This window comes from Monopterus albus, unplaced genomic scaffold (assembly GCF_001952655.1).
Source record: "Monopterus albus unplaced genomic scaffold, M_albus_1.0 scaffold172.1, whole genome shotgun sequence".
NCBI classification, from domain to species: Eukaryota; Metazoa; Chordata; class Actinopteri; order Synbranchiformes; family Synbranchidae; genus Monopterus; species Monopterus albus.
Window position 1 is genome coordinate 1,664,168 of NW_018128052.1, and position 15,761 is coordinate 1,679,928.

Below are 15,761 nucleotides of genomic sequence, written 5' to 3' on the forward strand. Positions count from 1 at the left end.
TCATCTGAGTTTCCATTATTTCTTATGGGGAAATTCGCTTTGATATACACGTGCTTTGGATTACGAGCACATTGCCGGACCGAATTATACTCCAAGGTTCCACTGTACTTAGTTCCAGACATGATTCTTTGCAGGCACTTGCAGGTTGTGCAAACCTCTTTCACACAGCAGTCCAGTGAAAGCACACAGCTCAGTACTGCAGCAGTGTGTCTGCATCAGTCATCCAGGCTCTACACTGGCTCTTGTGCCTGTTTGGTGAGTGGCCTCAACACATTGCCCTCATTTCTCCTCTCGCTGTCCTCTGTGTAGAGGTTGTGCTGGTGAATATACTCTATCACAGAGTCCGGGATCAGGTATTTCACACTCAGGCCCCGTCTCAGAGCCCGCCGTACCTCTGTGGCACTTATCTCATTCCTCACCCATTCCCTCACCAGGAAAATGTTGTGTCTATGGTGGGAGAGTGTGTCCGACTCGTGCACGGCCTGCTCCGGTTGCAGCCTGCCTCGACTGATGCAGACAAGGCCGAATCGCCTGACCAATTCCTCCACGTGGTCGTCCCGCCACAAGTCTGGGACCTTGAAGGTGCTGAGGAAATCAGCTCCACACAGGAGCTTCAGCTGTGGAGAAGGGCCTGAAGGCAAAGACCAAACAAGATACTGTGGTGAGAAAAACACAGGCTACATATAAATTGGTGCAGATCTGCAGTAAGGTGTCAAACAAACAATAATACATGACCAAACTGCCTCCTCAAAGAGTGCTGATATGAGGAGTGAATTTTAAAACCTTAAGCAATGATGATGTGAATATCAGCAAAATACAAAGTGAATTCTTTGACTCTGGACCAGGCAAACGACAAAAGCAAAACATGACTTAAACTGACTTACTGATTCTACAAATTACATCATAACACCACAGACTAGGAGTTCAATGTTTACATAATAAGTCAAGCTCAACTGTATGACCTAGTGCTCAGAAGACTGCATTACATGAACTAAAAAGGAAACTAAAGTAGCAAAATGTTTTTTTATTTAGCAAGTGTCAGTCTTTACAAAATACATATTATCCTCTTCCTCTCTGATGAGACTCAATTCAATTTTATTTGTATAGCGTCAAATCACAACAAACATCATCTCAGGACGGTTTACAAAATAAGGCCTAGACCTTACCATTATTATTCAAAACCCAGCAAATCCCCCTTGAGATCTCAGGGATAGTCCTATCCATAATTCAACTGTTCATGAAATTTGTCATCCTTATGCAGTGTTGTATAAAAAAGCAGCAGGGTTCAAACAGATATCCCTCTAAATAAATTTAATAACTTACATCATCACACTCACATGTGCTATAGTTCTTTTGTCCCATCAGCATTTCCAACCACACACACATGACTCACATGTGCTATAGTTCTTTTGTCCTATCAGCATTTCCAACCACACACACACGCACACACAGTGTTTTTTCATCCCTTGTGGACTTTCCATTGACTTACATTAATTTCCTATAGACTTATCCTAAATTTAACCATAACCACTACTTGCCTAACACCTAACCCCGACCCTAATACTTAACCTAACCTCATCCTATCTTTAAACTATGTTGCCACCCTAAAATCCAGTGACTTGGATATGGCCGGGTCCCCACAATGTGAGGGTGTTAACAGATTTTGGTCCCCATAATGTAAGTAATACAAAGGCGCACACACACACACACAGTCTTAAAAGTATTAAAACTGTGCTAATACTCTTTATGCGACTGTGAAAGCTGTCAGAACCACAGCGCACCATTAGCCTTCTACTTTGCACATGTTAAGTACAAGCACATTATGTGGGAATGATGCAAATCCTTAAGCCCAACTCTGGTTGAGATGTTAAAGATGTGTTAAATATGTTTTAGAAGAATACCATTATTATGTAACCTATATTCTCAGAAAGAGGCCACAGCCACACTAGAGGGTCTCTGACACAGTACTTAGGCACAGGAATGCTAACGTCAGCATGCCAACATGGAACAAACGTAGTCTAGCAGGTATAATTTATGTTTTTTCTTGCATCATTTTTAAATGTGCCCATAGGTCCAAAGTTTTATTTAATACAATAAGTACAGTACTCAACCCCAACTCACAAATTGTTCAGAAGCAATACAAACCACCTGTGAACATTTTCTTTAACAAACCTGACAAGATATGGCCCTGGATTTCATGATTTCATTATCCTAATACAAATCATCCCAGTTGTCTCTGACACATATCATTTCACACTTGACATTGTTCCATCATGGCTACTTCAGGAAGTCCTGGACATCACTAGAAGGCCTAGTATCCTTAACATGCTCTAATACATCCTCTGATCAAAATACCCAGTGAAATGGAATTTACTGGGTTATGTGCTTTTGTTCTTTTTATGCAATATACTTCTGTGACAAGGTTACACCCTAGTCTTAGGTGAAGGGTAAATGGCAAATAATACTTATACTATCTATGTATTTGTACTTTAGCTTTGTGTGTATCAGTCTCTACTGATACACACACACATCCACATGTTCCCTGTTTCCAAAATATAAAAACACCAAACATAAAATGCATGAAAACAGTCAGTGGTCAAAGGGTTCTGAATTGATGCCAGGTTCCTAATAATAAGAGTGTCTTACTTGCGAGGAGAGCTGCCCTTCCACTGGAGTTGTTGTGCATTCCTGTGCTTCGCTCATGCTCCTTTAGAATACGGCCATAATAATGCCTGCCCAACAAACAAAGGTATGGCAGAAAGATCTACATTTATTACCGTAGCTCCATAAACACAGTTAGCTCGTTTGATGTACAGTGTACCAATACGTTTTAGTGTGTTCATTTACTGTTTTACTCACTCTGTTTATGAATGTACTCAGGTAACATGTTTTCAAACTAAAAAACATGCCAACAGTGCTTTATCAAACAGAACTGAATAAGAAACGGAGGAACTCACAGAAGCAAGATGAATAAAAAATGTGACTGTTTTCAAGTAAATTTTCTTATAGATGTTGTAGTACTGCCTCTCGCCCTATGTCATCTGGAATAGACTCCAAACCCCCGTGACCCTATTCAGGAATAAGCAGTATAGATAATGGATGGATGTTCTACTACTGGTGTGTGTGTGTGTCAGGAGTGAGATGATGTGTGATGTGACCTATTCATAGACTCCCACGGTCTTAGGACAACAGGTCATTTTATGCCTCAATCTGCTCGTGCATTGCTCAAACACAGCTTAGAGACAACTAACTTTGGGCCTGTGCCTCTCCCAGCTGACATTGGGTGAGAGGCAGGGTATACCCTGGACAGGTTGCCAGTCTGTCACAGGGCAGGTAGACAAACAACAACACACATTCAAACTCACTCCTACAGGCAATTTAGAGACACCAATCAACCTAAGCTGCATGTCTTTGGACTGTGAGAGGAAGCCAGAGTATCAGGAAAGAACCCACGCAGCCACAGGGAGAACATGCAGACTCAGCAAAGAAAGGCCCCGGGTGGGCCAGGGCTCAGCCTGGAACTTTCTTGCTGTGAGGCAACAGCGCTAACCACTGTGCCAACCCAAATAAACAAACTCAAGAGTTAAATTTACGTTACTGCACAAACTCTCAATAAATGCAGTTTAGTTGTGAGTGGTCTATTGAGAGCAGCAGGAGAGAAAGACCTGCTGGATCTCTTCTTCACACATACAGTACTTTAATATGCAGTGAGGTAAATTTTACCCCTTGGGCGACACCCTTGATAAGGCCCAGCTACACAAATATCATATTTCAGCAGAGTAAACCTCTCCAATATACAGTGGGCCAACATTCAGGCTTATTTACACCTTCTCATTCAGAATGCAGCACCTCTGCTGGCCTCGCGTCACCAATATTCATGTGCCAGACAGTCTTTTGCAACTACACCATTCCCACTTGGCACATGAATTTAATAGCTTATGCCCCTAATTTCACCCTAGAAAAAAAACTGATCTGACACAGGTCCAGTCTAGTCTGGCAGCCCCCAAGAGACTATAACCCATAATTTAGGAAACCTGGCAAGACTCTGCTACATAAAAAGTTGGAGTTGGCATTAAGAAGTGCTGGCAGAGGAGCAGCAAGGTAGAGCACACATCCCAGTGAACTCTGCAGGAGCTGTGGTAAAACTAGGACATGTCAGAAAGGATAAATGATGAAGTTATACCTAACCAAGGATGAAGGAGGATGCAACAGGAGACAGTAAAAGCTAATGGCTACATAAAGCAGCTACTGAGTAACACTCTGTCTGTATTTATAAACTAGAGCTGAGATGTGCTTTACCCTATCATGGAAGATCTTCATCTTCCTGTGCTTTAAAAATCTTTAATGGTGTTATGAAAAAAATCGATGTTTTCAATACAGAAACTTAAAGGTAGGGCTGGTGATTCTTTTCAGAAGCATTCACTGCTACATATCTTAAAATTCAATTTTCATCCTGATGGCAATGAATACATTAAATGCATTGACAACATAAAGAAACAAATCCATCATCTGTGGCAGCAGCAGGGCTGAAAAAGACCTGACCAATAATTTTACTCATCTTGAGCAATAAAATTGGATGGCCTAGCTGTCTGTCAACCTACTTCCTACTTGCGTGTGCAAAGAACCTCCCACAAGGCCAGACTGGCAGACGTGTGGTGGTAATGTGCTTAAAGTTGTCAAGTAAAGTTGACAACCGACATTAAACAACAGAAGAGGAAGAAAGACAGACATGTTACTGCTTTGTTTTACAGCTAAAGCTAGCGAGCTATGGCAGAGAAGGTACCCACAGCAGATATTGTTCATAAATGGAGGCCACTGTTACAGGCAAGGCCTTCCCCTTTAAGACATATAGTCTTGTAGGTAATGTTGTCATAGTTGCCATAAGTCACTACCTGCATGCAGTGTGCCCAGTATAACACCGAGAAGACTGCTGCACAGAACAGACTCCTTTTGGTGGGAACAGTCAGCTCTAAGCGTCTAGATAGTAGTGATGGAGAAACCGAAGCTTTATGAACCACTGAATCAATATGAAGCATTCGTGTTGAAATGGTTCAGTGTTTCGAAGCATTTGATACAATCATATATGGCGACATCTGCTTGCCAACCCTCAACAGAGCATTTACATGGAACAATCAAGGGCAAGGTGTCATGAAACCGTAAAGCACTGTTATGTATGTTTAACAATAAAGGTTCAATGTGCATATAGAAACGTCTGACTGTTTTGTCTTTTAAAGACAATAATATACTTGTGTCATATTGAAGAACTCCTTCTTTCCAACTGCCATCAGACTCCTAAACAGCTGACAGGAGTTTATAATCAGGAATTCATGTAATTCCACCAGACTGTTAAACTCTCAGTTTGCACATGCATAATTGGACATTCATTGCTGACTGTTGCACATACAGCTTCCGATGTAGCATACGTTCTCATTATTATATATAATATATATATATATTTATACACACGCACACAGTCCAGATGCATTTGATGGATCTGTATGTGCAATGTATATTTACAGGTATTACAGTGGTTGGATAATTGCATGTTACGCTCCAAAGGCACCCCTGCTTTAATAAAGAGAGCAAGTACAGCGCTTTTGCTACTTGCACGGGTACTTGAACCTTTTTTCCTCGCCTGTCAAATTAGTGAAATGAACATGGACACACCCAAACACTACTTGCGCCAATACCTCTTGATCAGATGCCGTGGATCCCCACAGTAGGACCCTTAAATGTTCAGCTACTCTAAGTGAAATCCTTATGTGTAGCAAACTTTGATACCCGAGGCAATACCATTCTGTATTTTTTTTAATGTAATTAACAAGTGAAACACTGCAGCATACAGTGAATGGACAAGAAATTACTAACTGCACTTATCTGACAACAGTAGACCCCTTCAGCATGTTCTCCACCTCATGCCATGGTAAATAAGGACATTTTAACTCTGATGTTGCAATAAACTTGCTTTATACCTCAGGGTGACCACTGTCTCCGTCCAGTCTGGCTGCTGACTCTCCCATTCATCCACTGTGATCCAGCTGGAGCTCTGCAGTGCCAACTTCGCCATAGCAATGCGGTGCTTTGCCAGAACCAGCCCTTGCTTTCCATAGCTGTCACTCACTGGAGACACTATGCCACCCACTACCTGGTACTGACCTAAAGGGAGAGAAGATTAACACTGTTTTTCTGGGTTAGGACACCTGAAACAGAAATGGACTATAAACCAAAAGATAAGGCAATCTCCGAGACATACTGATGCTGTTTTTATTAGTGCTTCATCAGATTTTACATTTGGATACAAATTCTACAATGGATTTTTTTTTAACAGGGTGATGAAAGTGCATCTTCATGAAATTTGACATTATATCATTACAGATTATGCTATGCAATCAATTTTAAAGCTTCAGAAATGGCTTTACATAATAAGTTAATTTAAAGGTTAGAAATTTGAGGAGGAGAAGGCATACAGAGCCAAACTGTGCTAATTCTAGTGTTTAAAAAAGGTAACAGATGTGTTTGCAACTGTGGTACATTCAGCTACAAAAGAATAAAAACTACAGTGTATGTTACATGTGAGGACACAAATCATAGTCACAGAGCTTTTTTCATTTAAGATGAAAACAAAGTGCATTTTAGATCTCTGCAGGATCAGAAAAAATGACATATTATCACTGTTAGTTTTTTGTAAACAAAAAAACTTTGTGATACTTCAACTATAAACCAGAAAATAGACAAAAATGTATTGATATTTTGTTCATTGGAGAGCAATATCACAAGTTAAAAAATAAAGCCCAGTCATTGTCTTATTGCAAGCATGTTAGCAAATAGCCTACTTCCACAACCAGTGGACACAGAGAAACCTTAGGATTCATTTGGAGTCATGTCTCTGGCAAGATGACATTCATGAGTGCAAAATCCATTCTTTTTTGGTTTCCAAATTCCAATAACACATACAACTGCAATGATGAAATGCATATTCTTTATTGTATCACCCATTTCTTTATATGTAGCCCTAACCCCAATTTCACACTGTTTGTAATGACCTGTGCCATTCATGTGGTCTCTGGCCAGCTCAAACAGCCTCATGTGCTGGTTGGTGATGGGATTAAAGGAGCCACAGGCTAATAAGACTAGAGGAACACGGCGGGTGGCCATCTTGGTTTCCCCCCTCACACTATGAACAGAAAAACCTGAGAGAAAAGGAGTAGAAAGTGAGTCTTAATCTAGAAGATTCTGCAGCATCATGTACAGAAATATTAACATTTTATACTGTACTGCATATCTAAAAGCAATTCTGTTCATATAACCCACTAAAGGCATGTTGTAGCACTTTGCAGAGGCTTGCATTAGTTGCATTAACCTTTCCAACCTATTTGTCACTTGGTGGGAGTTTTTATCCCAAAGCAACTCACAATGTATGGGCACAGCATTAGTATAGGTGGCCCCAGTGAGAGGCAAATCCATACCACTCCCACTCTGATGCCCATTTATCATCAGGACACTCAGCCAACGTTGGAACACTGGCAAGAATAAATGTGGCGACATTTTACAGGAGTCAGCCGCTGGAGGAGGGGACCAACTGCAGAGCAGGGGCATTTTGTTTTAATGTCTATGTGTGTATGTCTGTGTGTGTGGGTGGGCACCTAGGGAGAAATTAACACTGATGGTACATATTGACTAAAGGAAAGTTGATGATAGATTTAACCAGTCAATCTGACAGTATCAGTCAACATTTCTACATTTCATTTCACTTTAAACAGTTACTTATCCTAGTACAAGGTCAAGTAATGTTGTCTAAATGTACAATAGGGCTGACATTTGAATACCTAATCCAAAGATTTCCTACAGAATTTGCATTTGGGCATTTTCTCATCTATTACTACTACTAGAACAAAAATCCATTTAAAAATCCTCCAGGTTCGCACAGTTTCAGCATTGTATGTGTACAGACAACAATTCTCAAGGCACTGTCAACGACTACACTGACACAAACTGCATTTGTATTATGAATAAGAAATCAAACAACCCTTCCTGCCTGACCAGAAAGTCCATGCCAGAAGGTGATTTGAAAGACCCTGCCCACTATGAGGTTTGCTTGTGGATGTATATGCTTAACTTAACTCTGTATGATTTTAACTTTGTCACATTCTAAGTTAGTAAGTTACAATAAGACATCTTCTAGACTGCATTCCAAATAAAATTTAGCATTATCCTGTTTTTCTTTATTTTCCACCTATTTCTGCAATATTTCTATTTATTTTAATTTAATATCTAATTCTATTGTCTTGTACTTGTTCTCAGTGGTGTACTCGCTTTCCCCATTGATTATTTAAGTGTGGCGGAAACTAGATTCTTTACGGCTTTGGGTGGCTCGTACAGATGACAAGTGAAGGCTGTACGCTTTCTTTTACTTTTATATTCAGCCATAAAAATGACAGTGAGATAAAGTGAAACTGCGATTAGCCTATTTTGACAGCTGACAGTGCATCAGGACAGCGTAGAAATACCAACAACGTTCAGTAAAGGCAGACCTTTTGCCTCGACATTGAACATCCAGTTGACATGAATTAATGTTTGCTTAGCACCAAACTACGTGCGAAGCGGGAGACATTTAAATGGCTGTATACATGAAACGGAAATGTAGTGCATTCAAATGTTCACATTACAAAATATACAATATTTACAGGCAATAATGACAAAGACAATGTTTAACGATACCTTCTTTTCACATTGTTGCTGCTTGCTGAGTGTTACATTTATTTCACTCCCTCGACCCGAGGAACTTTTGTTCGATGGTTCCGGAGGGAATATCTGGCTGAAGTGCGACCCCTGGTGGAAGAAGATTAGTGTGGGTAAACTGGCGGAGCTCTCCATGGTACTGATTTACAGCACATTGCACAAACTGTTGGCGGGTCTTTATATTTATGCACAGTAAATATGCCCCACATTACAATAGTTTTACAATGTGACAGTGAACTTTAGTTAAATATTAGTTGAGTACATACTTGTGCCTCTCTGGCTGAAGACAACTGCTTCCCAGAAGAAAATAAAGCTGATCTTTATAGTGGTGCGGCATCAAGCACCTACATGCTCCTAGTAACCTCTCATTCCATTGTGGTTAAGTGCTTATGAGATGAAAAGGGATATTTCAGTTGAAAACAAATTGATTGTTTGCAGTGCAACCGACAAGTAATTACATTATGACTATATAGTATTTGACTTTTACAATAACTATGCTTTTTCCCCCACATGTGAACAAAAATTACTTTAAAAAAGATGTGAGAGTTCAAGGAAATGCCATGGCATTTCAGAGACCAGCCCAAGAAATTGATTAAAATCTGCCCAATCATGACAGTTATGGCTATAGGTTGTGCACATGTATGCCTAAGAAATGTGTATGCACTATGAAGTGGCTAATTTATTTTACAAGTTCAGAAAATTGTAATGATCAGTTACAATGATCTGGTTTACAGAGGTATTTTGCATTTTGCAAATTGTGTGCATGCATATCTGGTTTTGTGTGTAAAGAAACAAACAGGTGAATACCATCATATTTCTCAGCTTAAACTTATTATTCAGTTAGTTTCTCCATCTGTGTTAGTTAAAATCTACAACTTTCCTTCATAGAGAGGAGTTGTGATGCCACACCAAAGTTAGTACAGACAGAGAGAAAACGTGCTCTGAGATTAAGTTTTTGGGCATGACTTGAATTGTTCCAGGGGGTCCTACTGTAACGTGAAATTAAGATGGGTCTTAATTTTCAGGCTGATGTCATGTCAACCAGGTCAAGATTGTGTGGCCTGATACCATCACTCATTTAGTAAGTTGACTGTATGGAACACGGTCATGTTAACACTTACTGACTGAACTATCCAAGATCTTAGGAGTAACAATTTTAAAATGATTTGCTGTTTAAGCACAGTTCTTGGCAAAATGTAACCTGTTATCACAGTGAGAACCCAGTACCTTAATAACTGAAACAATTTGTTATTAAAATAAATAATTCAGCAATCACAAACAGTTTGGGCTAGCCGGAGAATATTGTAGATGCTGGTAAAATCAAAAGTTAAGAATGGAACCAGCTTATTCCATTTACACTCGTCTGAAATGTTGATATTAAAATGTCAAATTTCCAGTAATATAATGGCTTACTAATTTCCCTGTATCCTGAATGTTTGCCTACCTAAGGACTTGACCAAAGCTACAAACAAACAAAGGGTGTTCATTACATCATCGTTCCCTGTGGCTGCTCTGCTGTTACCTGCCACAACCCATGGAAACAGTCAGTTGGGAATATGCATGTGTATAAGCAACTGTGTGTGCATGCAAATGTGGTCTTTCATGTGTTTGTCTGCATTTGTGTCTGTGTGTGTGTGTTCTGTCTTTGTTATCCTCTTAACTCACTTGAGGTCTGCTCCCTCTCTCTAATCCCCACAACACACACCTACACCCATAAGAAGAAGAGGAATTGGGCAATAATTGAAGAACATATGGCCGTTAGAGCAAAGCAGTGATTCTGCCACAGGGTAAAAACTGAACCACTTAAATCTGTGAGGGGGAGTATACTGTAGCTATGCTACATGAAGGCTCTTCTTAGGAGGATACAGTTGGAAAAACATTACAGCATAGCAGCTGTTTCATTTGATTAAGAACGGAAATAATTGTAAGAACATTCAAATATCTACAGCTCATTTTATTTCTTAATTAAACTTTTACATTTCCCAAATGTAGCCTAACTTACATTGACAATTAATTGAGAATAACAGCTAAATAACTCTGCTTCATGCAAGGATGCACATGGTTTGCTGATTATACCTGCAGCAGTTGGACATCAACAATTTGTAACCCCTGATCTAAGATCAAATCTTAACTTGTAGCATACTTTTTATTTTTATGATATGACCATGTAAAGGCTCACTAATGTAAAGCAAAGACTGAAGTTTGAAGATAATTTAGAATAATGTCCCTATAAGTCAGGGACCAGGGGTCACACGATAAATCGAAGGGGTCCAGGATAATTAATAGTATAGTAAAAAAGACAAAAAAAAAAAAAAAAAAAATCTCTGCTATACATACACAAATTTACTTCTCCTTGTAAAAATAAAACTCTTTTTTTTTTTTAGTTCAGCTGGTTTCAAATAGCAGACTGCAATAGACACTGTTTTGTCTTAAAAGGTCATAAACCAACAAAGACTGTCAAATGCTCGTTTAGAAGTTTCATGTGTTGAAAAACGTCAAATAGAATTCTAAGATCCCATAGCTCTCTGTCAGTAAGACACTGAGACATTTTGGTAGAGGGATGTGCCCTACTTTTCCATAGCTTGAGATTTACTGAATTTATTGGATAGTACTGTAGCTGTATTCTTGCAGAGGAATGTAATCACTAGTAGCAGCAAATTCTCTTCTGCAGCAGCCATTTCCTGGGTTGTCAGAATCAGTCTTATCTTCTCTTATGGCACCAAACAATCAACACACTCACACTCATCTTAGACAGAACCCCTCCCGCATCCCCACTCTTCATCACTTGTTCCGTCTCTCTTTTTATGTCAAGCTTGCCAAATAAAGCCATATTTTAAGGCGCTTTAATTTTTCAACATAAAAGTATACAATTTCTCATCTTTGGGGAAAACTTGTTTCAAAGCACCTATAATAATTAGTGTAAAAACACGTTTTTTTAAATAACTAAAATTTTACCCTGCATAAATGCAGCCTTATTTTGGTCCCTTAAGTTCACATTATTCAATATAAACATTCAAGTATGTTTTATTTTCACAACTTACAGCCGGAAATGTTGTTCTATTGACGCCGCTTAAACGTCAGCATCTCTCTCTCTTTGCTTACAGTGGTTGGTGAGTGTCTCTCGACCTACCGACTACCTCACGCGCGCACGGTCAGGAGAGAACATCCTCGCGCTTTGGATGTGCTCCAGGATTTGAGGAGGGGAGAGGACGGGGAAGCATCATTAACACAGCTCGACAGCCATGCAGATACTCGGAGTCCCTTTTTTCCTGTTTTGGCTTATCTGGGGCCACTCCTGCGCTCTCGGCGGAAAAGGTAGGAACAAGAAAAAGAAAAGGGACAACAGATGAACTTGGCTTCACAATGTTTGTCTGCTTTTTCCTGTTTGAGTTGCAAGGAGAGCGTCAGCTGTCCATATAGCAACTTCTTAGTTATTTAAGTTAAGTTGTGACGAAGATTCAGTTTTAGGTTTTGTCTTAACGAGACAGATGTTCAGTCTCTTAGGAAGTTACAACTTGCTCTAGTAGTCTTTGTTACTGTGATAAAAAGCCGGGTAAATAACAACAAATGTAAACGTTTAAAAAAAATTAATTTATAAATTAATTGTTTTCTTTAAGGTATAGAATGACAGAAAATGACAGTGACATTTTCATGTGATGTCCTACCATAGACTATGTACAGAAATGGCTGACAACTCACTACTTCCTACTACTATGCAAAACTGAAACCAAAATATTATGAATACAGGGGCGGCCATTTTTTGGGAGGCATTTTGCAAGGGCAAAAGCAATTGGAGGTGGAGCCGCGGTATTAGGCTGCTAATCAAAACTGTCAAATAACCTAAATATTCACCTTTTTATATTTTTAACTAACTTATTAAAACAAATTTATCAGAACAGTGACCATTAGTACACAACTCAGTGTGATAATAGCTACCTAAAATGACAGAAATCATCTTTGAGGAAAAGTTTATTGATTTGTATTTTAGTTTTTTTCATGGCCCATCTGCTATCATAGGGTGGGGGGTCATACTACAACCAGCCACCAGGGGGCGGTCGACTGATGGTGTGGCCTATATTACATAAAACAATAAAAAAAACGAAAATCACAACAAACAAGTAACTAAAACTAAGACATGTTTTGTTATTTAGCTTGAAAAACAACTTAAATGATTAATAGGTTTGTCTGTTTTCAGAATGTTTAGTTAATTGACTAATCACTTCAGCTCTGATGATTCAAGTCATAGCAGTGTCACTTACTTAAAATACTGTAGGAATTCACATTAGCTAGGTATTTATGTCTTACAGGTCCCTGGAAAGCTCTTCTCCACATACTGCATTATTGTGTCTTAGAGGCCCCAGCAGTTATAGATGCTCCATTTGATTTCAAAATGATTAACACCACATTGATTGAGGGTAATGATTGACCAGTGATCTGAACGATTTCTGTCTATGACAATCGATTGGTGCTTGAGGGCAGCTGGAGTCAAGGCATTGTGTTCAATCATGACCTCACCCTCTGATATCCTTACATCTCTCTTTCTCTCTCTCACGCACAACACACGCACATACATGCTTGATGTTGCCTATGAAGGGCAGCAACGGTTTATAGTGGTATTAATTGGGTCTCTGGAGTGAGAGTGCTGAGCTAACTGGGTGTCTGTGCTCAACCAAACAATATCATTATTTTCCTTGTTTATGAAAGACCTCCATATGGCTGGGAGTCAGAAGGACGGCTAACCAGGTTTCGATTAAGTTTAGACAAGAGCCTCTTTTCTGTAGAAACATCAATGACTCATTCAGTTTTCAAGGTGAATGTGTTATGTGAACTCATCTTTGCGTTGACTGCCATATACCATGTAAATGTCATGTTACTAATCATTTCATGAAATGGTTGAATCAGCCACAACTCAGTTAAAAAAAAAAGTCAATGAAATTTCCAAAAACTTGATAAGAATTGGTATTGTTAAGTAAAGCCATTTATCGTAATATTTGACAAGGTACAGATCAAGGTCTGGGTGGATATTTACTTGTTGTATGCGAGAGAGACTGAGTGAGCTTTGGTTTGTGTGTCAGTTTTGTAAGTACAAGCTCTGCTCAGCAGAATACAGTATATACAGTACATGAGACAGAGGCTTGATGCTGCACACCTTTACATAAAAAGTCGGGAAATACAGTAGACCAGAGCAGATGAATGCTAAAGAACACAGGCTGAGAGGATTTGAGGGGCACTGAAAGAGAAAGAGAAAGAGAGAGAGGGGAAAAGACTGAAAATAAGATCAGATTTATGGGTGTCTTTTCAACAGAGCTGTCTAGCTGCATTATCTTTGTTGGAACATAAATCGTGAAAGCGATGTGGAACGCAGAAGCATAACTCAGGTTTTCCTCTTCTGTGCAGTGACTGGTGAAACAATGTCTGGCGGGAACTGCTCTGCCCATCCTGTCGCGTTTTTCCTCTTTACTGTCATTCATGCCCTTCCCGTCTTCTTTCTTACCTCTGCTTTCTCACTCGTGTTGTTTTCCCCTTCTTGCCCCCTTTCTTTCTTTGTATCTGCATCACTTTTTGCTGCTCCGCTCCACTGAGCTGATGCTATTCAGAGGGCAAATGTCACAGAGAAAGAAGTGTTTCGTCATTCGCCTTCGCTTTTTTTTCCCCAAGCTTGAACAGAGTTTCGTCATTCGCCTTCGCTTTTTTTTTCCCCCAAGCTTGAACAGACTTTATTCTGACATCCAGAGCTTCCGCTCTTTCTCTCCACAGACATGGATTCAATTCTGAACTGTTATGGGATTAAGTGAGATGTGTCAATGATGAGGCAGTTTTCTTTTGATCTTGCATTGCCTTTTTTCATCTGGACAGTGTCGCATTCTCACTCCGCTGAACTCCCTCCTCAGTCCCATTTATATTCCCTCCATTTGCTTCAGCCTGTCCAGATTTTTTGTTGTTTATCTCTGCTGTAGGTTTCCTTCACCTCTCCACCCCCACACTTCTCTCTCCTTTACTGTCATCAGGTTTTGATTTCTAATAGCATGCAAAGGAGAAGGAAAGTGTTTGTTGTGTGTAAAAATGTGTGTGCATGAGCTGTGGTGACAGGACATTGTACTGAAAAAGACAAACTACCCTTGAGTTTTGTACTGGCATGTATCTGTGTGTGGAGGAATGTCAGGTGTGTGTGCTGGAAGTATATGCAAATGATGGCAGAAATGCAAATGAATGTCCTAATTTGGATGTTAATTACTTAGCACGGCTAATTATAATATGTTTGATGAGGCGTAAGGTGGAGGAAGGGAGTGAAATGGTGGGGCTGTCATAAGATGATGTATGTGTGGTGATAAGAGAATGAGTGAGTTTATTGTGTGTGTGTGTGTGTGTGTGAGTGAGTGTATTTAGGGCTGCGTCTATGCCAGTATTACACCAGCTGGTCCAATGGCCCCAGTGGGGCCTTCTGGTCGGCACAGCTCAAAATGTGGTGGGTAAACACTGCACGCAGCGCTGACTTCTGAGAGATACCCTCTTGCACTCCTCCCCCAGTCTCTCACTAATGCATGCCCCACACGCATACACACTTGGACACTCTTATACTTAAAAAACATTTGAGTAAACACTTTTTTATTTTTTAATAAAGCTTCCCCTTGAAGCTTTGCCAGGTGGCCGGTTGTCAGTAAATGACAGGAAGAATAAGAGAGGGGAAACAGTAATGAGGAAAGAGTCGTGAAAGGGGAGGCATGTGTTCAAACAAAACATCTATCCATCCACATTGAAAACAAATATAACTGTCTCTGCTTTTCTAGGTGTTCATCTGGGCAACAGTGTAAGGGGAGGGATTCCCCACAAGATATGTGTAAACCTCGCCAAAGTGGAGTTCTGGCAGGGACTTTACTGTTTTAAGTGGCTCATGCTGTATAGGGATTGCCACTGCTCATAATTTGCAGTTTGTTCTCATCAGGGCTGTCACAATATCAGATTTTCATTACATGATTATTGTGGCCAAAAAATTCATAATAGGAATAGTATCATGATTAAGA

At 39.8% G+C, this 15,761-nt stretch overlaps 2 protein-coding genes across 2 annotated transcripts in view; one reads left to right on the forward strand and one right to left on the reverse strand.

Moving 5' to 3' along the window:
- On the reverse strand, positions 1-8,788 carry nmnat3 (nicotinamide nucleotide adenylyltransferase 3). The gene is made up of 5 exons (XM_020616144.1): positions 8,719-8,788; positions 7,044-7,190; positions 5,973-6,156; positions 2,647-2,732; positions 1-631 (listed from the first exon to the last, which is right to left on the reverse strand). The coding sequence occupies exons 2-5, from the start codon at positions 7,153-7,155 to the stop codon at positions 231-233; spliced, it is 783 nt and encodes a 260-aa protein (XP_020471800.1). The 5' UTR covers positions 7,156-7,190; positions 8,719-8,788; the 3' UTR covers positions 1-230.
- A 3,111-nt stretch (positions 8,789-11,899) lies between these two features.
- Positions 11,900-15,761, forward strand: part of clstn2a (calsyntenin 2a) — a 148,130-nt gene continuing 144,268 nt past the window's right edge. Inside the window, exon 1 of the mRNA XM_020616221.1 lies at positions 11,900-12,054. Within this exon, the coding sequence (XP_020471877.1) occupies positions 11,982-12,054 (73 nt within the window). The 5' untranslated portion in view covers positions 11,900-11,981. The remainder of the gene's footprint in view (positions 12,055-15,761) is intronic.